Source organism: Accipiter gentilis, chromosome 9 (genome assembly GCF_929443795.1).
Source record: "Accipiter gentilis chromosome 9, bAccGen1.1, whole genome shotgun sequence".
Taxonomy (NCBI): Eukaryota; Metazoa; Chordata; class Aves; order Accipitriformes; family Accipitridae; genus Astur; species Astur gentilis.
This window is the reverse complement of record NC_064888.1, coordinates 8,679,197-8,702,345: the sequence shown is the minus strand read 5'-3', so window position 1 is coordinate 8,702,345 and position 23,149 is coordinate 8,679,197. Positions and strand designations below refer to the sequence as shown.

At 39.7% G+C, this 23,149-nt stretch overlaps 1 protein-coding gene across 6 annotated transcripts in view; it reads right to left on the bottom strand.

Moving 5' to 3' along the window:
• Positions 1-819: 819 nt before the first annotated feature.
• Positions 820-23,149, bottom strand: part of JMJD1C (jumonji domain containing 1C) — a 171,741-nt gene continuing 149,411 nt past the window's right edge. For 5 of the 6 annotated variants that reach the window (XM_049809886.1, XM_049809887.1, XM_049809889.1 and 2 more), the window contains 15 exons: positions 21,224-21,438; positions 20,057-20,209; positions 17,246-17,335; positions 15,787-15,914; positions 15,392-15,605; positions 14,698-14,912; positions 13,934-14,212; positions 13,366-13,534; positions 12,867-12,957; positions 12,624-12,754; positions 11,408-11,530; positions 10,241-10,380; positions 7,778-7,954; positions 2,291-2,422; positions 820-1,979 (listed from right to left, as the gene is read on the bottom strand). In XM_049809886.1, coding sequence (XP_049665843.1) covers positions 1,890-1,979; positions 2,291-2,422; positions 7,778-7,954; positions 10,241-10,380; positions 11,408-11,530; positions 12,624-12,754; positions 12,867-12,957; positions 13,366-13,534; positions 13,934-14,212; positions 14,698-14,912; positions 15,392-15,605; positions 15,787-15,914; positions 17,246-17,335; positions 20,057-20,209; positions 21,224-21,438 — 2,347 coding nt within the window. In that variant the 3' untranslated portion in view covers positions 820-1,889. Of the gene's footprint in view, positions 1,980-2,290; positions 2,423-7,777; positions 7,955-10,240; positions 10,381-11,407; positions 11,531-12,623; positions 12,755-12,866; positions 12,958-13,365; positions 13,535-13,933; positions 14,213-14,697; positions 14,913-15,034; positions 15,140-15,391; positions 15,606-15,786; positions 15,915-17,245; positions 17,336-20,056; positions 20,210-21,223; positions 21,439-23,149 lie in introns of those variants that run through there. The other variant, XR_007507226.1, reaches the window with a different exon arrangement.

Below are 23,149 nucleotides of genomic sequence, written 5' to 3'. Positions count from 1 at the left end.
GCAAATTTCAGCAGCCTCAAGAAACTGCACGAATGTTAGAAGTACCTCACCTAAACTCAGTTGGGGGGGGGGGGGGGGAGGGGGGAGGGGAGGAATACTAAGACTTGATTAAAATTCACTCATTTACATATCCTGAACTTTAAAAAAATTTTAAAAAAGGTACATGCAACTTAAGTCCACTTGTCATTAAGCAAATATACATTGGCACGTTTTGCATCTTCAGCCAACGCTCCGGTTCTACGCTACACGCAGCATAAAGGAAGACACCGCGTGGAACCAGGTATGAAGTTGAGAATCAGCTACCAAGCATGGCAACATTAATCCCAAAGCATTTATTTGCAACTTCAAATAAATTCCAGGTTTTCAAACCAACTAAATAAAGTTTACTTTTGGAACCAGAAATTGCTTTTGTGTGTCACAATTTCTTAATTTAGATGGGTTTTCTGTTGGTGGGGTTTTGGGGTTTTTTTGGGGGGGACCCAAAACCCGGTCAGACTTTGCCAGGCTGGGAGCAGTAACCAAGCTAGTTGCAATCCCCTTTTGGACATGTCACAAGCTAGCTAACAGCTGCACCTAACATCTGCTATCAAATCTAAACATCTGAATAGTTTTAATAATTTAAATCCATGCACACTTTCACTTTTCAAACTAACTCCAAGAACCAGAATTCTGCTCAACTGTCTAACATTCATCATTATTAAATGAAACCAGATACAAGTCTTAAAAAGCCAAGATGCTATAAAAAAAAATCGTTCCACAGAAACTCCTTTCCCCCTTCACCCAAAGCAAGTGTTGGATTATTAAAGACAGAACATAAGCGACATTTAAATTGTTTTATTCTTAAGGAGAGGCTCTTTCTGGCTCAGCCATTTGAGCTGTGCTCCAGCACTGTCCCTGGCAGTTTTGTCTCAAACCCAGAGAGGGCAGAGTGGTGCACAGGAACCACGGCAGAACATTCAAGCGTTACAATCAGAGATGCATTTGCCATTACTGCGAACGAACGAGCAAGTGAGCGAAGCAATGACTCGGGCTGTCATGCGTGGGCCACAAACATAAAAAATGAACACAATGAGACAACGTTTGATAAAGTCATTTTAATGGAAAATGTAAAACCCCTTTCAACTTCAATGTACAAAGCATGTGTAACACTTGCACTTTTAACAAATTAAAGCAAGCCAATGTTTTAAAAAAATACATCATTGAATGTATATATGTATATATTTACATAGCATATTAAGTTTAATATTTAGCTTTAAAAGTTCACATAAATTTTACCAAAATGAGACAATTTTTAAATAAATTACACCTTTTGAAAACGTTTAATTGTACACTGAATAGCTTCAATAAAATACTGAAGTGTCTGTATTTAATATCTACTTTATATACTTTATATTTTACAAAGTTTACAATTATTTGGCAGTAATTTTCAGATTATGACATGACTGCTGTGCGGACTCAGCAAGATCCCAAATGCAGGCAATAGCTGGTGTTTGTGTCCTACTCTCACAGTAACTGTCTCAATGTAGTGAAAAATATCTGAATTATTTTAGCAAACTGTACAAGTCACATTTACATTTGATCAACAATATAGCATAGAATTTTGTGGTTTTTTTCCAAAAATAAATACATCATCTTAAATCTTTGACATTTCACAAACTTCATGTACATTATAATACAGGACAGCCGAATGCTGCTTAATTGTTTGCAAGTCTAACATGTAATCACAGTGGCTGTGATATGAAGCTCTACCGTTGCAGTGTCATTAACAAGTAAATACGATGACTATGTTTTCTTGGCACTGATGGTTTGTGAAGCTTAAATTAGTGTGCATACTGTCCATATATTAGAAAAAATAACCTCAATGTTAACACAAAAAAGCAAGAGCGCGCTCAGTTTTCATCCATATCTTCCATTTCACCTTCATGAATCTTCAAAGCTCTCACCATTTCTTTAACTGCATGATACAAGATATTTTTAACCTGCAAGAACATCAGACAGATTTTAGTAAGGCCTATGACTAAGGAACTCTACAAAGTAACCACATTTAGGACTAAGCCCTAAGCCAGTGCAAAAGGAAACACCTTTTTATACATTTTAAAATGTGACGTGAAATAAAGAAAGACAGCGACTGAAGGGAGAGTCATTTACACCCCTGGCATTCACGCTGCTGCTCATTGTTATTCTGTGTGAACAGCAGCGAGGAAGTAGCTCCACACACTGCTCCGCATTTCAATGAGCCTGAGCATGCCCTGCCTTCCCAACAGCTTCCAGAGCAGAATTCATTTCCTACCTGCAGTTTATCATCATAATTGATTTCTTCCTTTGACAGCCTCAGCTCCTGCGTTAAGTGAAATGACTGTACAAGATGTTCTGGAGACACAAAGTCTTCAGTTACTTGAACGCAGCTGTGAAAATTTTGCACCTATCCAAAATAACAAGAAGAGACTGATAATTAGTATTTTAGGGTTATTCTTTGGCAGAGACACCCAAGAAAAGAGTGGGCCTTGAGATCTCTTAAACCGCCAGCTTGTCAGACTAAAGGGCATCTTTATATACGCTTTACCTAGAGAGCAATTAAGCGTATCCGGCTTATCTGTTAGCTTCTGGCAGAAGGCACACTTTGAACAATGCACATCTGCCTGTACTCTGGTGCTTCTTTCTGTTAGTCAGCTCTGACACGAATTCAACATACTCTGATGTGTTATTCCACCCTGTTACCAGCCGCACAGGCACTGCTGCTGCGCACTGCTGCTGCACAGCCGTTTCCGAAACACCACACAGGTGCCGAAGCCGCGCGCCGACTCCGCAGCAGCCCTGCGCTGCAGGACCCGGCTCCTAAGGCCACGCGGACATGCTGGAAGCTCGCACCCTGCCAGGCACAACTTGCCAGGTTCGCTGAAAACTAACTGCCGGTGGAAATATTGAAAAGAAGAAAAAAAACAACAAACCACCATGAACAAAGGGGGCAGGTTCTAAAGGGGAGGGAAAAAGCACTTTCTTTTTTCTCTAAACACTTCTTCTTACTGATAAGAGGCAACTACCAAGAGAAATGGACACCGCGCCTGCTGCCACCCAGGTCGCACCTGAAAGACAGGGGAAAGAAAAAAAAAAAAACGCTTCCTGGTTGTGACCTGACTACCAACTGGTGTTTGTCCTCTTCAGAAACAGACAGTGTCAGGTTTTCACCCCCAAACCGTTACAAAGTACACTGTTTCTTCAGCATGTAAAAAATTTCCCCACATTGCAACAACTGCTTGTGAAGCTGTGCAACGTCAAGTCTGCAAACGAACAGTCCCACCCTGCTCAGTACTGACGAAGATCTGCCTATTTCAAGCTCGAGCCTAGCAAAATCTAGAGTTTTTTAATGCATACTCTGAAATTTCCATTGTGATATCCGACATTCAAAAAACCTTTGGGGCCTACACGCTTGAGGACACAGCACTTTGTTTAAAAATTATTTTCTTCTTAAAAAACACTGCCCGCACCTGATTTTATAAGGTAGCTTGCCCCTTTACAGGTGAAATCCCAGAGGATAACCCCTAGCTCAACACTAGTGTTGTACGCAAGGTTTCTGCAGCCTCGCAACCATCAAGGACAAAGCAGTGCCGTTCCCTCCTGAGAATTAATCAAACCAAAAATAATTCTGGAGACAAAGAAGGTTTGTTGATGCCACAAAATTTGCCAACGGCAGAAAGCCAGGAGCAAGGAAACAGCTGCAGAAGTGCCACCACGAGGCTCCCAGCAGCACTCCGAATTTCCTAGAGCTTCAGCTGGAACACCTCTGCATTGTGCAGCCGGGCTGCCGGCTCCGGCCCCCCTCTTCCCTCGCAGGCTTCTCACCTGTTTCAACTGTCTACCTGCCCTTGTTTTCCTTTCCACCCCATGCAAATCCCACACCGTTCTTTCACCTTCTCCTCACCGAGTCAAGGTTTTACCGATTCCCTTTAACTCCACTGCAGAATGGGCAATGTTTGCTGCCCTCAGATCTTTCGTCCTGCCGTGCCTTAAACCTCCTTCCCTTCCAGGGCTTGTCTCACCAGTGGGCAAGTCTTTGTGGGGAGAACAGATTTTACCCGACCGGTCTGGTACTTAACATGGGAACGCCCTGCTGACAGCCCATAGGCAGTTCTATTTATAATATTTATAATACAAGCTGATACAATGACACACACAAATAAGTTCAGCAACGCTTCCCCTGAGGTTTGGCGGTTGAGGACTATAGCACTCCCACGACTGTGCCGGTCCCCGCCAAACCAAGAGAACAGCTTTGTCCCCAGCCCACGCAGAGCAGAGTTTCCCCAGCAGGGCACGGGAGACGGGTGGAGCATCGCAAAAGCCTCAGACCTGGGCCAGGACAGGGAAAGGTGAGTGGGCAGGGAGGAGAGGGCTGTCCATCCTCTGCACAGCCGCCTCCCTCCTGTCCTCACACTGAGGATCAGCCCTTTCCTGCAGGGCTTAGCTCCAGGGCCAGCGCTCAGCCCAGCAGCTCTGCGTACACGATTCCCAGATCTTATCCTTACCGTAACATCACCAGGATGTCGCATTATCTCCCGTATGTCATTTTACAGTATATAATCCTGCTGTTCAATCAAGCTAATACCACTGTAAAAAACATTATAATAACCTGTTCTACTACGAACAGGTTTTGCGTGTAACCTGAACAACACATTTCAATCACTGACTCAAGTATTTCTAGCTTTTAATTTATCCCTAAAATATTTTACAGATTTGGAGTCACCAAATTAAAACCAGGGAGGGAGGGCATCACTAGAGGACAACTGTGATACAGAATGACCCAGAACAGAGCAACAAAAAGAGTGAATCATCCAAAAGAACAATTAAAAAAACAACCTTTTTTTAGCTGGGGAAGTTTCCAGAGAGACCTGAGGGCTTGCTGTTCCAAGTACCAGAGAGAACAAGGCCCAGACGTTAGCAAAGGAGGGGACACTTCTGAGCTCCCCTGCTCGTACAGCCAAGAAGAAAGGAGATACAATCCTACAGCACATCACTCATGGTACATTCAGGGAAGCATCTGCAGAGAAGACCAGTCCAACGCTGTATCTATTTCTGGTTTCCCCCCAGGAGAGCAATTCCCTCCACAAGAGGTACTGAGGAGGCTACTCCGACCGTCACAGCTCACAGGAGAGGCTCTCCCCTCCCACCCCACTGCTGGAACAGTTCGACCTTGCCTACTGATCTGCAAGTACACAGGGAGGAGGGGGAAACCTGGGAAGCAAGAGGAATGCTTTATGCTACCATAAAATATTAAGAACAAGTTACTTTCAAAGCTAGACATGAATCCATAGCAGCTGGGGGGGGGGAGGGGGATATATATATATATATATATATATATAAAAGAAATACACACAAGCTCCTCCATGTTAGAGTAGTACAATTCTATACTAGCATGTCAGAAGCAGCAGTGTGACAATAATCCAAACTGGCTCCAGGAGGGAAGTGTCTGAGCTACACTACGCAGTGACCGCCGGCAGCTGGGCTCCCCAACTCCATCCCTTAGCCTGATTTCCTCTGCTCCAAAACATTACTGATGAGCAAATAAAAATCAAAATGTTATTTTACCACCAAATTTAGTGTCAACTCTCATCCACTTTTAACTATAAAAGATTCACGATGTGCATGTAAATCTGAAAGACTTAACATGTAAGCTTAACCTGGTATGTACTTGTTCAGACTTATTTTTAAGTGTTTAAATGTGCTTTGTATATATGAAGTGTTGGTGTTGATCCCTAAGGTCAGTATTTATGCATCTCTATATAGAGAGCACTACACATGTACATGAAAGAACACGATGCTTTCATTTCCTCCTACGTGGCAGATTCACAGGAACTTCTTACTGAAGATGAAAAGGTTCTCAGCTTCACCCACTAAGGTTTAAAAACACCATGTTATTAACTCCTTGGTGCCAGAAGCTAGAACATTACCACTTCAAAAGCAATCTGGAGTTTAAAGCCAAGGAGATAAAGATAAGAGTGGTCTTATATTTGGTCCTTAAACCTATGAACTGCAGGGAAGCCTGAACAGTCCCACTACTTCATGTTTTATAAACTGTATGCCTTTATATAATGCCACGTGCTATATAAAACAAATTTCCCAGTATGTTTGTTATTTTCTCTGGGTTGCCTTTTCACTCTTGTATCTGTGATATCTCCCTTGTTTTGAGAGATCAGAGTAAGGTTACTGGAGGACGCAATACAAATCTTATCAACTGTGGGAGTCCTAACTACTTTAGCCTAACAGGAGCTAAGAATAACATCAATGCCAGACATCCCTTCACCTTTATGAAGCAACATCAAGCCCTGGAGACATGGTGCAGGGAAAGGCAACCTACAACAACCCAAGATTTGGTCACCTGGATTGGTTTGGGTTTTGGGGGTTTTTTTTCCTTCCTTTCTTTTGCCAGAAAACAAACCCACGCAGATCATCCAGGGTTAACATACCACCCATCTAAACATTCACTGGAATGACAAAGGGGTCTAGTCTGCGTAAGGTACCTGTTGCTTTCAATGCCCCAGCAACTGACATAGCCAGCAGACAGATGAGGGATGTAACACCTGTCATCACTACAACCTAGAGGTTTTTTTCACAGAGAAAACTCTACTGCCCTGGTCACAGTGACATGCTAAGCCATTGCTTCCTCTCTGCCCAGAAGAGACAGTGGTTGGAAACTGATCTGCAAATCAGAAACCAAATAGCAACTTCTTCAGAAAGGCCTGGCCTCGCTTGAACCCAAGTGGAGATCAATGATAAATCTTTAACAGCAAGATGGTTTACAACCCCTACTGCAGGGTGGGGATGGTCCTCATTCCTTGGTAGTCAGCTACCTAATTAGTGGTGCTTGACAGCTCAAGACAGCAGGCTCCATTTCCTGTTGAAACAGGAAAATGTTCATGGAGTGAAGAAAGAAATAAATCTAGAACTGCCCCAAAATCTCATCTAAACAATGTGCTTTCCTCCTCCTTTCACCAAGGAGAAGCAGTTTGCAGACTGTGAGGAAAAAAAAAACCAAAGTAGTAACAAACCCTATGTGCTAGGAGAGGACTGAAGCTTGCCACACCAATCCATACTGTTCCTCCAGAACTGCCCTACTGGCAGTACTTTTTCTTACATAACTAAGAATTAAATCAGCCCAGCTGCTGGCAAGGTAACATCGCTCTTTCTGATGGTAAGGGAAGCTGCTGAAAGGACAATGATGACTCCTGGTGATTGATGTACCTTCTGTGTACAAAGGAACTTGAGGTGGAGTGGAAAAACAACCTCCAAATACTGTTACAAAAACATCTTGTTATACCCGAACTGTCTCTACAATTGTCCTACGGCTGAAGATAAAAACAATGACACCTGACATCCAGGTATTTTTATCTGCTTGGGTTATTCTCCCTGCCTCTCTAAGGTTAGGTAAACTTTTGGTTTTAGAAGAAAAAAAAATACTAACCTGACCTTGCCATAACTAACACCAGTTTATTTAGAAATTTGCTAATGAAATGAAAAGTGGAAAAAAGCTGTTAATAATAGTCTGCTCATTTTTCATTTTAAAGGAAAAAAGGAACAGTCTAATTTCAAGCATTCAAGTTGCTGTATGTTAGTACTGGCTAGTCATCTACACAAGCAGATATACCTTATTATACATTCCTACACACTAATACCTACCAGTAAGAAAATAAAATTTGAGTACAGATGTAGTTATGTCTTTTAAAAAATTTATTTTATTGTATTTATGTTATTTAATCCTGTATGTCTTTAAACAGATGTACATTACCTGATGAAGTGCTCCTGCTGGTAGAATAATAGCATCACCAAGAAACTGAATAACCGTACAGGTTTTTACTCCGTATTCTTCGAGAAGTCTTTGGCGCAGTTTTTTGTTCACATACCAACTCTGATCACGTATTGGATCATGCTCTGGTAAAACTTCTAAGCCTTGCTCTTTTGCTATCTGTAAGTACAGAAAAGATCCCAAGTCACTTTCAAAAGAAGCTGAACCTTTTGCTGGTAAGTTGTAAGTATACCTAACTTATGAACCAACACTACTGTGTTCCCAATACCCAAACAAGAATTTTAGTTAGGGATTCAAAAGAACCTCAAAGGAACTGACAAGTCCCACTGAACTGAAGACATCTGCAGAACTCCCACTCCAAAATGTAGAGCTTTAAAGAACTCAGCACAATAATTTACTAATAAGCAACACACTCTCTGCGTGACTTCTTTCATCAAGAAAATAAAATGTGACCTCAAGAGTTCCTATGCTGCCAACTCCTCAAGTTTAAAACCTTCAGTTTTGACACAGACACGTAACACCACAACCCCAGCTCAGGAAAAAAGCCACAGACAAAACTAAGGGTCATATGGTCCTGAGCAACCTGCTCTGGGTGACTCTGAGCTCAAGAGGTCCCCTACAAATCTCAACCACTCTGTGATAACAAGTTATTTTCCTACCATCCCATCAAGGAATTCAGAAAAAATGAGGGGAAAAAAACAACCAAACAAAAAACCCCCCAAAAAACCCGAGGAAAAAAACCCCAACCAAAACCCAAAACCATCAAAACTTCCCAACAGCAGTAGACTTAACTGCAACAACCATTTCTCATCAAGTTAACTACAGGGAAACAAATAACCTTAATTAATTGCTAATTAATCTATCACAGTGACTAAAGAAAAAAAAACATATCCAATCCATCTGTCACAACTCAGGAGACAATTATCTCATTAAAAACACAGATTTTTATTCATATTGATATTAAATATACTTAATTATGTGATGCAGAGCTTGAAACTGTTCTTGTGTATTGTCACCTTTCTTCTGTACTAACAAGATACTGAGATTTTATCTCTTATCAGCAAAGTGGTCCCAAGGTCTAGTCATCAATTAATCTCTAATTCAATATTTCAAAAATACCACCACACCAAAAATACAAGGCGGTGCACAATTCATTTTGGATACCATGGCAAGCTGTGGCAGCAAATGACGAACTTTATTACGTAGTGTCTTAAGTGCTTTTGTTTTAAACCTGCTGCTCAAAGGGTTTCACAATATCCCTTAACTGCTCTGAAAGAAGAAACGCTGAATAATACTCATTGTCCACCTATTCCGTTGCATTAATGATTTTGTTCACAACTCTTTCTGCCAAACTGAAGAGCCACCATCTACTTTGTGAGCATCTCCTTTTGGAACGAACAGAAAAGCCTCGCTGTGTAACTCATAATCTCCTGGAATTAGCTATATTTTATTTACTAGTGCTCATTTTCCCCCACAGCTCAGCTTGCCAAAGAGCAAATGTTTTGAGTCACCAGAAGACAGCTGCCCTGGGACTGAAACACTGCCTTATTGTCCAAGAGAATCTTTACTGCTGAATTTTTCAGGCTCTTCCTGCTCACAGTAGAGACCTTGGCCTCTAGCCTGTTTATGGATCCCTTCGGTTTAGCCAGTTAAAACTCATCTGGTTTTTTTCCCACAGTACAAGACAGTGAAGACTTCTTTTCCTCGAGCAACCACTTCAGTGATATTTTGGTATTTTAATGTCATCTGTCAAGACCACCTTCTAGGACATGAAAACACGCTAAAGACAAGGGCACAGAAAACTGCTTCCCAGATTGTACCTCTGAATTTAATGCCATTGATGACTATGAATGGCCCAGTGGTGGATATTCAACCTATGTGGTAAGCAATGACCTGAAAGGTTCTGATGTGGCTCTAACTTGCTGAAGAAGTGGCTAATGTTGAAGAAGTCTGCTGCTCTTGGGTACATTATCCCCCACTGCTTTCATCGTCACTAAGAGCCAAGGCACGTTCTTTGAGCTAACTGATGTGACACAGAGTCCTTACGAAGACCAGTGGCTGCTGGGCTGCAAGGTCAGGGGTTTTTGCATAGGACAATTCGCAAAAATTTCAGCATCTGATAATGCAAGAATGGATCAGTGACAGAAAAACATTATCCTACAAATGATCCTTTGTATTAGAGAAGGACAAGAATAGATCTCCATGCTCTCCTCAGCCTTCAGAGTTTGCAGGCTACCTGTAACCCTTAAGAAGGTAATATGTATCATGTTACATATTTCATTTGTTGATGATGTAGCAGGCCAATTATAATTTATTTTATGTGCTATAAAGGAAATTATTTTGCTCCCTCCCTTCCCTAAGCACAGGGGTTGTGGTTTTTGCCAGCCCCCTTTGATTTACCAGTTACTTAGATTGTATTTATAAAACACATATTATAAATCTAACCTTTTGCAGAAACTCCCTTATTTTGTCAGCATCTTTGCCAGCATAAATGTGCCATAAAGCACCAGGTAATTCACTTGAATCTTTCAACCGCTTCCTTAAAAGGTCATCCAAATCCTCCTCTTCAAACTTCTTCAAAACTCCTAAGATTCAACAAAAGTATTTTTTAAAAGTGAGACAGAGGAAAAACTTGAACACCTTCTTTTTGAATTTCTTATGTGAAACTGAGCAGATAAGTCTGCTGAATACGACAGAAGCCTCCAGGTGATCTTTTTGTTCAGTGTTTGTAATTAGTTACTAGAACATGAATGCCATAAATACCTTAAAAACAATGTTTAAACTTTTTTACATTTCTTGAATTTCATACAACACATTCTCCTACCTGAAATAAACAAGCAGGGCTGGCACCAAAAAACTAAAAGATGAAAAAGGTGTTTTCCTGCAGTCAGCAACAGCAGTGCTGTGCATGCTGTTCTGTAGCAGCTAGTCAAGAAGCTAGAGCTCTCCCAATGTGCTCAAGTTTTGCTGCTATTAACTCAGTGCATATGCAAGTGAAAACAAAGCAAATAAAAGACAGCAAACCTTACTGCAGCTCTGTTAGTCACATTCAAAATCTACATTTGCTGATTATGGAATAGAAGGACACAAGAGTAAGAGGAAAGAAACAAAACTATTTCAGTGATTTAAAGACTGTTTCACATAAGCAATAAACCTCATACAGACGACTAACATACACCAATTTAAGCTCTCCAGTGCTGAAAAATTACATTACAGTCCAAATTCAATAGAGCAAACACAGTGCATCCAGAGGGAGCAGAATAAACAGAAGGTTTGGCAAATACATCACCCTGACATAATTGTTAGAACTACCACAGCTTCCAGGGAAAATCCTTCATCCTGCATTTTCATTAGCTCTGCCAGCCCCAGCATAGGAATGGTACATCAATTATAGGTAATGGCAAAAAAAGTGAAGAGTTCAAAACACCATTCATGAACTGCAGTGTATTTTATGCAGAATTAATGTGTGTGCAAATTCTTGAAACAAAGAATCTCCCAGGATTAAACAAGTACTTATGGATATCTTTCATCTGCTTCAGAAGAACAGTGTCAATTTTAAAAGGAGCAGATCATTCAGTCCATCTACACCTCTTACAATGAGCTTCCCTTTACCTGATTTGGAAAGTACTCCATTTCCTTTCGCTATGCCAACATAAACAAGGATGTTCACAACATCAGAAACTTCAATATGGAGATTTGTGGTTCCTATATCATGGTCTTTAGTAGCTGCCACACCTATGTTACAAGATAAAATTCAGATTTGTTGTATTGCATATTCTCCTTCAAATAGAAATGTGCAACAGCTAACTGAGATGAAATTTCTGAAAGCACACTAAGCATCACGGGAAAACATTTTATGTAGACAGGCTTTAATGTGAAAATACTGAGATATACAAACTACAAATACACTTTTGTTTCACTTGCTAACCAAGAAAATGTTACTTCTTAACAGGAACCTTGAGATATCTCTTAGCCCAGGTAACTGTCCCTACAGAGCAGTTGTGTCAGAACAACACACATTTCAGCAGAATAATTGAAGACATTTCCTGACCACTGCATTGCTTCCCAACCTTTCAGGTTGCTCGGGGCAGAATATAAGTACAATGAATACACAAGGTTATCAAATCAGATGTGTCACTTTTATGCCTGGCTGTAAGCAGAGTTCTTAATCAAAAGAAATCCCCAAGCAAAGAGGGAAATTAATTTTATGTCTAAGAAGTTAAAACATACACACTTAAGTCAAAGGGACATTTCAGAACACTAAGGTTGCAGCAGTATTACATTAAAGTGTCATTAATGATTCAGTTCTTCAGACCCATGCCTTGATCACTATCATTAATATGTTTATTTCAAAGGACATCTGGAGAACTTTTTAAATCAAAGCCATCATGCCACAAATTACAACCCATTTCTTGTCCTATTAGAACAATTTGTAAAACAGAATTGAACAAATTTGTTTGCAAAAGAAGGAGCAGCTGGAAAAGGTCTGAGGGAAACAACCTTTTCTAAACAGGTTTTTGAGCGCACAGCATACAATACAAATGCAAATTATGATAAATATGCTGGGATTTATTTATGACCAGAATTATGAATGCAATAATATTTGAGGAAGTATTTTGTCATACAGCATTACTAAAGACCGGATCTGTCTTTGTGTAGAAGTAGCTAACCATTTATATGCTTCAGAAGACTATAACAGCACAAGAAAAGACAGAAAGAAATGCAGAAGCAAATAAACTCTCATGCCTGAGGTTCACATACTGTTAATATGCAAGTCAGTCACACTTTTAAAGAAGAGGTAACTGCTATGCTTCTAGGGCATACTCACCATATGCACTGCACAGTCTGGGTCCCAAATCTGGACGGACAAAAAATCCTGGCAGATGAGAAGCCAAGTTTAGTTTTCCTTCTGGACTACAATATTCAGGCAAGGGTAAACTTTTTAGTAAGTCCTCATATCTGGAGGAGAAAAGAAAGAAGAACGCAATTGAATTTGTGTCATTACATAGGGAGAAAGAAAAAAACCAACGTGGAAATTGACTTAAGAATATCTAATATTAAACTCAAATACCTTGCTGGCATCATAGCCTTGAAATCTTCACCAGAAGGCCAATCTTTCAGTTTTAGTAAAGCTGTTTCCCCGTTTTTTATTTTCTGCCGTTCTGCAAGTAACATAGAAATTACTAAAAACTAATAGACTGTAGGTGTTTTACTTTATTCAGCTGAAATATATAACTTAACTCTTAACCTGTCTATAAAGATTTCATCCATAAACCAGGAGATAATTAATTTCAAGACTCAAGAATGATACCAAAACAAAGTCAACTAGTTGAGGAACGATGACATTTGTTTCTTAGTCAGACCTAACTAGTGTATTAGCACATCTTTAATTCTGCAAAGGTACGAAATGCAAGTTTCCATCACATTCTCTGGAAGCAAATTACCTAGAGCTTTCTTTTTAAATTAAAGTTTCTTCAAAGCCTCAAGATCCATAAAGAGTATATTTAACTGCAGTTTCTAACACTGACCATGTTCAGAATCAAGGGAATAATACACTTAAAGTAACGTACTTGAAACATCTTCAAAACCATCCCAGAACTCTTTGACATTGGTGTTTGAAATAATACTGTCTTTGCAATTCAAGATATCAGCTTGCTGGTTTCCAAAATCTAGACTAATTGACTCAGCTTTCCATAGGCTGAAGTTCATTTTCTTATGCATACCGGACACTAGAACAGGCTGTAAAAAGTAAAATACAATAAAAAAAATCAATACCGATCCTTCCACAAGTAAAGAACTTCTTCAATTAAACTGGAATACAAATGCATCTGAAACATATGCTGAAGAACTTGGCCCTCCTGAGCTGTTAGCACTTTCTCTAAAGGCAACCATACCCAAGATGTCATACACACATCTTTTTGGAGCTTGAATCTCTGTAACAGTAATTTCTTACTTATTAATGGCAGTTAACTGAGGTTTAAACTACACAAGGTTCATATGTGGGTTATACCTGAAAAGCTTTTGCCCACTGCTAACAATACATTTTCAAACATGGAGTTAGGCAAATTTGTCTTTTAACACAACTCCCCCAGAATTCATGTTGAAGTCACTTTATAGACCGAACGACTCAATACCTACCCTTCCTTGTTTCCAGCACTCTTTGAATAGCTTCCAGTTGTTGTTGTTTTTATGGTCTCTGAGCCACAATACATGCTTATCACAGATCCATGAATACTGAATATCACTGTACCGTTTACTGCAGTCATCCTGAATACATTTTCTATCATCCTTTGGCTCATCTTTTATTTCAGATTTTACATTTATCTTTGGTGCTCTGTTTGGTGGAATCTTGTTTTCTACTACGGAAGCAATTATGTCATCAAGAATGTTTGGCATAGTCCTTCCACTCTTGCCACTCTGTTAGAAAACAAACAAATGTATGCTTAAACAATGTAAAAGCAAATAAAGTTAACACAATTCTTTTTGCAGTAGAATGACACCATTTCGTTACCAATTAGAAGCTTGCAGTTATCTACTTGCTTTCTAGAAAACTGCATGCATTCTTACATGGAAAAAGTTAGAAATACACAGTTATTACAAAACTCAGTATGCTGTAATCTTCCTTTACTTTGTCAGGTTAGGCTTTATCTAACTTCATGGACATTTTCTTCATAGTATGTCTCAATTACCATTTTTTAAAAAAAAAATATATATGTATGTATGTGTATGTATAAATAAATAAAAAATGTTAATACAAATGTGTGCGTGCAAATAAAGTTTTAATTATAAATGAGTATTTAAAGCAATACAGCTATCAGACTGCTCTAACTACAATGTACCAAAACAAACAATAGAGCTTTTCAAATCCTGATATAAAAACCATGCTTCTTGTAAACACTTACTGCTGTTCCTGTAGAGTAAACTGGAGCAAAAGCAATACCAGCATCTGTAGAACCTAGACGCAATTTGCCTGCTGTCGTAGTTAATAAATCTCGTAATGTTGAGCCCTGCTCATTGTTCTGGGATGCAGGAGGAGAGCTTTTACAGTTTTGGGACTCCAAATTATCCTGGTCTTTCTCTTCCTTTGAATGTTTTCCAGAAGGACATTCTTTGTTCTCTAAAACAAAAACAATCATTGGAAGTTTACACTGTTGCATCATGATGCAGACATAGGAACAGCACCAGTATCCTGCATTTTACAGTGGTGGTAATATACTGTAGCACTAGTGCTTTATTCACCTGAAAACACACCAGAGGATGAACTAGATCCTTCAAAATGCAGTCAAACAGTGTGACCATGAAAAGGCCTTCCTCAGCATCTCAGACATGCAGCTGAGTGAGTACCTGTCACAAATGAGAGATGCTGTAGCTGGAAATACTGCCACATTACACATGCATTCCACTAGTGGCTCTTCTGGTAACAGATGCCACCAGGAGAAGGCATTGCACTTTCAAGATTAAAATTAAGGGGGAAAACAACATCAGCTTTTCTTTTTGTTGAACAGAAAACTGTGATTTTTTCCTAATTAATTCAATTACGTATCACTGGTGCCCCCAAAGTCACGGACATATGACATGACAATTTCAAACATATACCTTTCTTTTCTTCTCTGGCTTTCTGCTCTGCAAGGTCAGCTAACCAATGCAGAGGTGACTGGGATTCAGGCGGTGTTAACTTGCTGTCTGTGCTTACATCACTCCTTGGACTTGTACTACCATTTGCCTCAGACTTTTGAGGAGTATTCTGCTGTTGAGACTCAGGCATGCACAGAGAAATTTTATTACTGTGGTTAAGGACATTCTGCAAAACCTGCAAAGAACAAATTTATTTTTAAGTATATAACTCTGCTTTAATGTATTTCAAAGACAAGGCTAGCACTTAACCATCATATATGCAAATTAATATGCAACTGGTACTATGCAAATACAAAAATCCACAAGAATCGGAACACCTGAAAAAACTGCAACGTATACACACATTTTAGACTCACCTGAGACACACCATTCATTGCAGGAAGCTTGCCAGCTTGCGTGTTCTGCTTGCTGGTACACTGACAATGGGATTTAATTTCAAATTTTTCTCTAATATTGTGCATAGCATCTAAAAGATCTGTCAAAACTAGAAGACAAGTAAGAAGAAAACCATCAGCAGCTCTCAATCATTTTGTGTCCCTCTTTACAATACACACACAGTGATGTTAAAATGTTATCTCCAAACCTTTTTAAAAGTTAAAAGTAATAAAAATGCTAAATTTAACAGTCAACAACACTATAAAAAGACTGTCCAGTTTACCTTAAAGCTCATGCAGAAAGAGACAAGGTCTTTAATTAAATAATTGCATGCTACTCTTCTGAATAATCTAACCTTCACTCTGCATTCCCATTACATGGCACACACCAAGCAAGCCAGTCATTCATTATTTACTCCTCACTGTTCAACGGGTGCATCATTGCTTCTTTTAATAAAGCCATCAAACTACAGACTGAAGTGAGCCACGTCTTGACAAAAAGATTAGTATGTGATGATGTAATTTAAGGCTGTTTGGTAGTGGGTACGCACAGAAGAACAAAACCAAGGTTATGTAAGCAGTCTTCACTGTGCTGTTTCCAGATGAGTGGTTCACTTTACAATTTAAAATTAAAACCAGTTTCAGTCTGGAACCTGTTCTGGGGAATGTCACAATTTGAATTTATTATGGAATCTAACCAACCTTCATTTCTACCTGAACTAACATGCAGCAACCCTAAAATAATGGTTGCGCTAACAACCACCACCACACTCAACTGCACTTCTTTGTAAAACTTACTTGGTTGCAAGAAAAATTCTGAATTTAGCTGGCTTTAGGATTAATCCTTAATTTTTCCATTTATCACAAGCTCCTTCACTGCATTTTGCTTTACAATGCTCAATCAGATGTCCAACCAAAACCACACATGAATCACATGAATCTTTTCTTTTTTTTTTTTCTTTTTTTCTTTTTTTTTTTTTTCTTTTTTTTTTGGTAGGGGTGGGGTGGGGGGCAGGACAGACAGAAAACAGCGAAAAGCAAATCCCCAAAAATCTGCTGTCACACAATGCTCCTTGGCAGTACTAGTCCAAGATTTTCTTTTAACAGCTAAGGTCAGATTTATTAAGTACATTCTAGCTATTTTATTCTGTATTTTATTCTGCTCTGAAAAGGTACAAAACAGTCACAACAAACACCCTGAATTTCTTCACTGCCTGTCCCCAAAACCCCTTCAGACATCTGTTAGCATATTCCTCTTTCTCTCTTTGTCATCTGTGCCCCTTGCTGTTAACTGCCCAGAATCACTTGCCTTCCTGCAATGATTTGACACAATTCACAAGTTTTTAAATGGAAAATGAGAAGTTTCAAGAAACGACACTGTCCTCTCTTCACAGAAAGGCCTGGGAAAAAACACATCCTGCTTGTTCACACATGGTCTTACCAGAGCCTGGAATAATCTGTGTTGGCATCAGGTGCTTGTGATCATGAGGCTGTCCCTTCACACACTTCATCCAGGCATATAGCTCCTTATCTGCAAAATAACATTGCCAATTGTTTTACTTTACTTACAGTGGTACACAGGGCTAACTAACATTTTTCAGATTTGTTTTAGTTAGAAACAAGTTTCTACACATACTCTAAGTCTTCTGTCCTGGTATCCTGTGTGACAAAAATCTGCATCCAACAGCTACTCTTCACAATAAGGAAAAGAATAAAGAGTTTTGACAACACTGAAATCTGAAATAGCCGCATCTGTAACACAGACTCTTGCCAATAACCTCAAAGTTTCAAAGTGTATTCCCTTTATTACATTTAGCAAGTTGCCAACTTAGCATAAGCCGAAATCCTTTACAATTGCTATTGAGGCAGTGAGACTCCCTTGAATTCCGACACAGAAGAGAGACACAGTTAGGCTGCGACTATATGGTTAATTTAATTTGACACAATCCACACTCCAACTGAAGTGGCTGCCTTTGACCAGAGAGGGCCAGACAAGCCAAAAAGATGAACTTGTAACCAAATGAATTCTCTGATTTGACCTACCATGCAGCTGCACCGATGTTACGGGTGGCACAAAGGAGAGGGAAGTTGCATCATGGATTTATGTCAGATTAAAGCAACAATGAAACCACAAGTCTGTATGTACTGGTTGAAAATCATTTGTGGCAGCAGGGAGGGCCTAACTGGTAGGAGAGAGGGGCTTTCTATAAAGTTCCAGGAAGACTGTCCCTGCCGGAAAAATATGCAGTGTAAAGACAAGAGAGAGGAAGAACGAGAGCAAAAAATGTCTGGCTAAGCAACTGGTCACTGATCTGCTATGTGATTTTGGGGCAGAAATAGGAGTGCAATTTCCCTCTGAGAAGGGAATTATTTTCTTACACTGTCGTAGATAAAAAACGTACCAAATGTTCCCTTCAGAGAAATATTAGATTTGTTAGCTATTTTGCAGTTTTTTGTAACTCCTAAAACATTGAAATATGTAATTGGTCACAAACATAATCAAATAAAAAAGCAAAATAGCATATATCTACTTAATATATTTTATCACTGAAATGCCATCATATGGCATTCCACTTGATGGTGCCATGAATTGTCGGAAGGTAACAATGGATGCATATTCATTCATTCATGTAGTAATGACAGAATTCATCGATAAGTATCTGAATATGGAATATTTAAACCTCTAACATTCCTGCTGAAGCAGGAGGAAACCAGTGTATTCTCCGTTAAATTTAGCAACTGTAAAAACAACTACTGGTTCCAGGAAAAATGGTGCAATATAGAGTGCTATTATATAGAGATGGGTGGGTGGTTCTGAACTTTGTAAGAGAGTGCCAAACGAGGGATATAGTTCACACGAATCCTACAGCATCATTAGAAATAAAGCCACGGAGGGGGAAGCTATCGCACTTCTGCTTCTGCATGTAACGTTGTGATGAACAGTAAGGAGAACATCTTCCGTGTTAGAAGACTGAAAAGAAGCCTGCTTCTGTATACTGCTTTTTTAAGCTTTGAAGACATTTTACTAAAATTTTCCTGGCTGGTTAACACGCGCACTATAAAAAGCCTCTGACTGCATGTTCCCACTAGGGTAAATAACGTTCAGCGTATATCCCAAGCCACGTCAGATGGATGCGCACACACAGACTTGAGCCAGTTAACAGCTGCTGAAGCAGCCTCCAGCATTAAAGCATTAACGACCGTTCTCCGTGTTGGAAAATGCTAACATTAGTTCCCTAGAAACTTCAGGCTTTGATGGAAGTCTCTGGGAACATCCTATCACCATAGTGTAGGAGGCCTCTCACTGCAAGCCAAGGACAAAGTGGATGAGTCTCTCCATTTATCAAAGATTTGCCATCTAACAGTTAAATTTTATTTTACTAACATTTCACATCTGTGACATTATGCTGCTATGACAAACATGGAAATGCTTTTCAAAACAGCATTATACTCGAATCAGTTCCTGGCACAGTGTTTGACCACAGGACTGTGCCAGGGCACAGTGCCTGCCACCCAGGGGAAGGCAGTCTTTTCCAACAAGCAGCCTGAGCACCAATGTCACAGCCGAGGGCTGAATTGACCAGATCAATCTTCCAAGCCATTCCTCCTTTCAATTGCAACCAGGCTGGGTCACTCAGAAACCACAGGTTTGCAAGTCAGTCCTCTTACACTTCACTACGGACTAAACTAGACATTTCTATTAAAGCACAGGAGTTGGACTAAACTGAGTATGTGTGCAGGCTGCTGGAAACCTCCATTAACACTCATTTTAAATAATATGTGAAGTATTTTTCTCCATCTCTTTCTTTCTTATAATAAAAAAGTAGGCTGCTAAGTCAGTATGACAAACCACATACTTCTGAACGGAGGACTCCAGAAAGTACTCCAATCAACGCAAGTCTTAACAGCAATGAGTTGCCATAAAGCAGGGAGGTGTAATGGAGTGCCAGTCTCACAGCTGAAGAACAAGGTTTAACCTTGAGGGGCAAGGCACCAGCAATCCAAGACAATCCACACAAAAAGACTGAAAAGTGGACAAAGACCTAAAATAGCCGCCACAGCAGTTACTTTCTGAATGACTGATTCTACATCTACCAACAAAAAAAGGAGGTGAAAAAGATCTAAGAGAAACCAAAATACACAAGCAGTAATTTAACACTTTACAGAAAGGCAGTTGCACTAGTGGATCAGCAGCTCTACAACAAATTAGAATAAATAGCCTATACAATACTCTAGTTCATAAAGAACTGACCTCTAGAACTTTTTCTTTCCTTTGCCTTGTAACAATCTAGGCAGACCACAAATCCACATTTTTGGCAGACCCAATGAATGTTAAATAATGTGGCTTCGCATGCATCACACATCTCACGGACTCCTCTCACTGCTCTCTTCCATGCAATTTTGGCTGAAATACAAAATAAGCAGAATAAAAGGACTGAAATTTAAATGCAAAGCACAGAATGAATAGTCTTTACAGATGAAGCATTTGTAATTTTCCCCTCAGACGCAACTGGGCATGGGGGGGAGGAAAATGATCCTTCATAAACAGACCATCAATATCTACCCCCTTAGTGGCATTACACAGCATCCCCATCAATGCTATCATCGATACACTATAAAGAAATTAAAGCTTCCAAAACCCACAGACTAAAGTAATACAGAAAGAATATTTGTGCTCAACATGAGTTGGCTGCAATTATGAAGAAGAACTTAACATATACTTTTAACCCCATGCAATGAAGAGAGCTGTGTTCTTCATGACTGCCTACGGGACATGTTTAATCTCAACAGCAGCCGAACTGGTGAGCTGGATGGTTAAAGTTAGCAGGAGGGGAGGGAGGTGCCTGTCCTGGAGACCTGGCTAGTACTGCCGCTTTCTGCCCCACCTCCTCCTCGTACCGCCTGGAATTAGTGGAGCCACCCACCCGTCTCCAGCCTGTGCCCATCTGCCATGGGCCAGAAGGACGGACTAACTGTGGCTTTGGTGGGGAGGAGGCGGTGGTGTTAGCACATGCTCTGCAGGGCCCACGCTGTCACATTATTCTTCTTTGTTTTGGGAAGGAGACACGTCAGAAACGCAACGTCTGTTGGCAGAGTCGGTACCTGGCTCGCTGCGAGCCTTGGCTTGGAGCTGGCTGCTCTGGCTGGAGAGCTGGAGGCCAAGCTGGGAACGGAGGCTGCTCCAATCCCAACAGCAGCCTGGCCCCAGCCCTGGCCCAGTGCAGTGAGGGGGAATGGGCTGGCCCACTGAGGAAGGTCCCTGCCCCTTCCTGACATATGCTCTTACAAAATAGCCTAGGAAAATTCAACACAACAGTCCGGCGAAGTGAGCTACTCGAAAGAAAGCAGTGGGTCACGATGAATGCAAACACTCGAGTAAAACTGCAGAACACTTTGAGAGCATCTGAGATCTCCTTACCGTCTTTTTTCACCCAGGACATGGCTGTCTTCTCAGATGTTACTAACTGACAAAATTTATCACCTATGATATCTAGAATGTATTTAGAAGTTTCTAGGTCCAGTTCATCATCTTCATAGTTTTCATGTGTCCATAAACTCAGTGCTTCATCATCATATTGATCAGGAGAGGAGAAACCATCTATCCTAACCACTCCGTTCTTACTAAAAGACAACCTACAAATGAGAACAGATAGTTTAAATGCATATGTCATTACATTCTGTGACTTACAGTTTACTTGCTGATTCACCTTACTGCTTATGCTTATGTCTTACAACAAGTAAGTTTTCTTTACCTTCTTTAGCATCCTGCCTTATTTGTTAATTTAAAAATGAATCCTACTGCCAAAACCAGTTTTAAAACAAACAGTAAGGAAGCATGAAAACTAAAACTAATTTTTTAGGCACTTTTTGCAATCAGTTTACTTATCATTCTCTCTCTGTAACATTTATTACTGCTTAAAAATTGCAGACAAGAAAATTCTCTTATTTTTCTTTTTTTGCCAAAGTTTGGTTCCACCTATTCATCACCTTTAATTTTTGGAGTGTCTGTAACAGCACTCAGTCTGACTCATATTTTATAGATCTTTCCATCCTACTGCTCTCATACTCAGAAAACAGGAGTTCGAACACTACATTTAAGTCTTTCTAGGCAGAACAAATCATGAATGCCAAGATAGTGTTTTTGTATCCACTAATTTCTGACCTTGAAAATAACAAAAGGCTTTCCTGTTATCCTACCCTATACCATTCCACCAACCCTGGCTATACTTAGCCTATTTTTAAGCAGCAACAATCAATTATTCCATCTGGTATAATACAGGATAATTAATTATACATATGCAATTATTATAGCAGTTAAATAATTTTACAGCAATGCAAGTAAAATAGTCCTGAGTTCAGAACTGAGTACCAAAAAATGATATTTAGATACGTATTTAATGAAAAAGAAGAAATTATGAATTCTCATTAACAACTTCCAACAGTAGGGCAAACTTTGTTCACAATTCAAGCCCTACTATCTAAACACAATGAAAAAAATTAAAACTGCTGCAAAATTTACCGCAATATATTCAAAACATTCACATTTTTAAATTCCATAACTGTGTTTTCCAATGTTGGCAAAACTTTATCCCTGACGTTCTCTCCTTTATAGAGGAGGAAAAAACCCCAAAACTCTGACACTGCCACATTAGGAAGCAAATATTCTTACACAAGAAGGTATTCTGAGTCCAACGCTGAAATGATTCCTGTAGGACTACCAAGTCTTGTAACTAAAGCTTCATTATAACATACTAAAACCAATCTAGTGAAAAATTTCCTGTTCAAAACAAGTTGGATATATACTGACAACACAGGCTGCATGCAAATTAAAGCTGTTTTGTTCTGTCTCAATAGCTGTGCTGCCTGCACCATGTACGCTATGCTGCATCCTGGAAATTATCTTCCTGAATTGTGAGTTTTCCTTGATTGGCCATTAATTGTGAAAAAGGAGGTCGCAACTCCTCTGTCCTCAGAAAACTCCCAGAAAACCTTCAGCAGCATTTCCACCATATACTGGCATAAGAACAATTATGAAAAAGTGCAACTCTGCGGTTTTACAACTTGTCCAGAATAACTGAAGCTTGCCTTTTGAAAATCCCACTTCAAATGTCAGACACCTGTGTAATGGTGATGTGCTGTATTTTCTGCTTGCCTAAGGAACACTGGGCAGCTGTTCTGATCTCTTTGCTATAAAGCTTTAAACAGCAATGAAGTCAATCCACAAAAGAAGTAAGAAATACAAATGTAAATACTGTTAAATTAGATGGTGTCTTTTATCAGGCAGACTGACTGAGCCAGAAAAATCAGACAAGCTTTCAAGCACACGAGTCTTTGTCAGTATCAT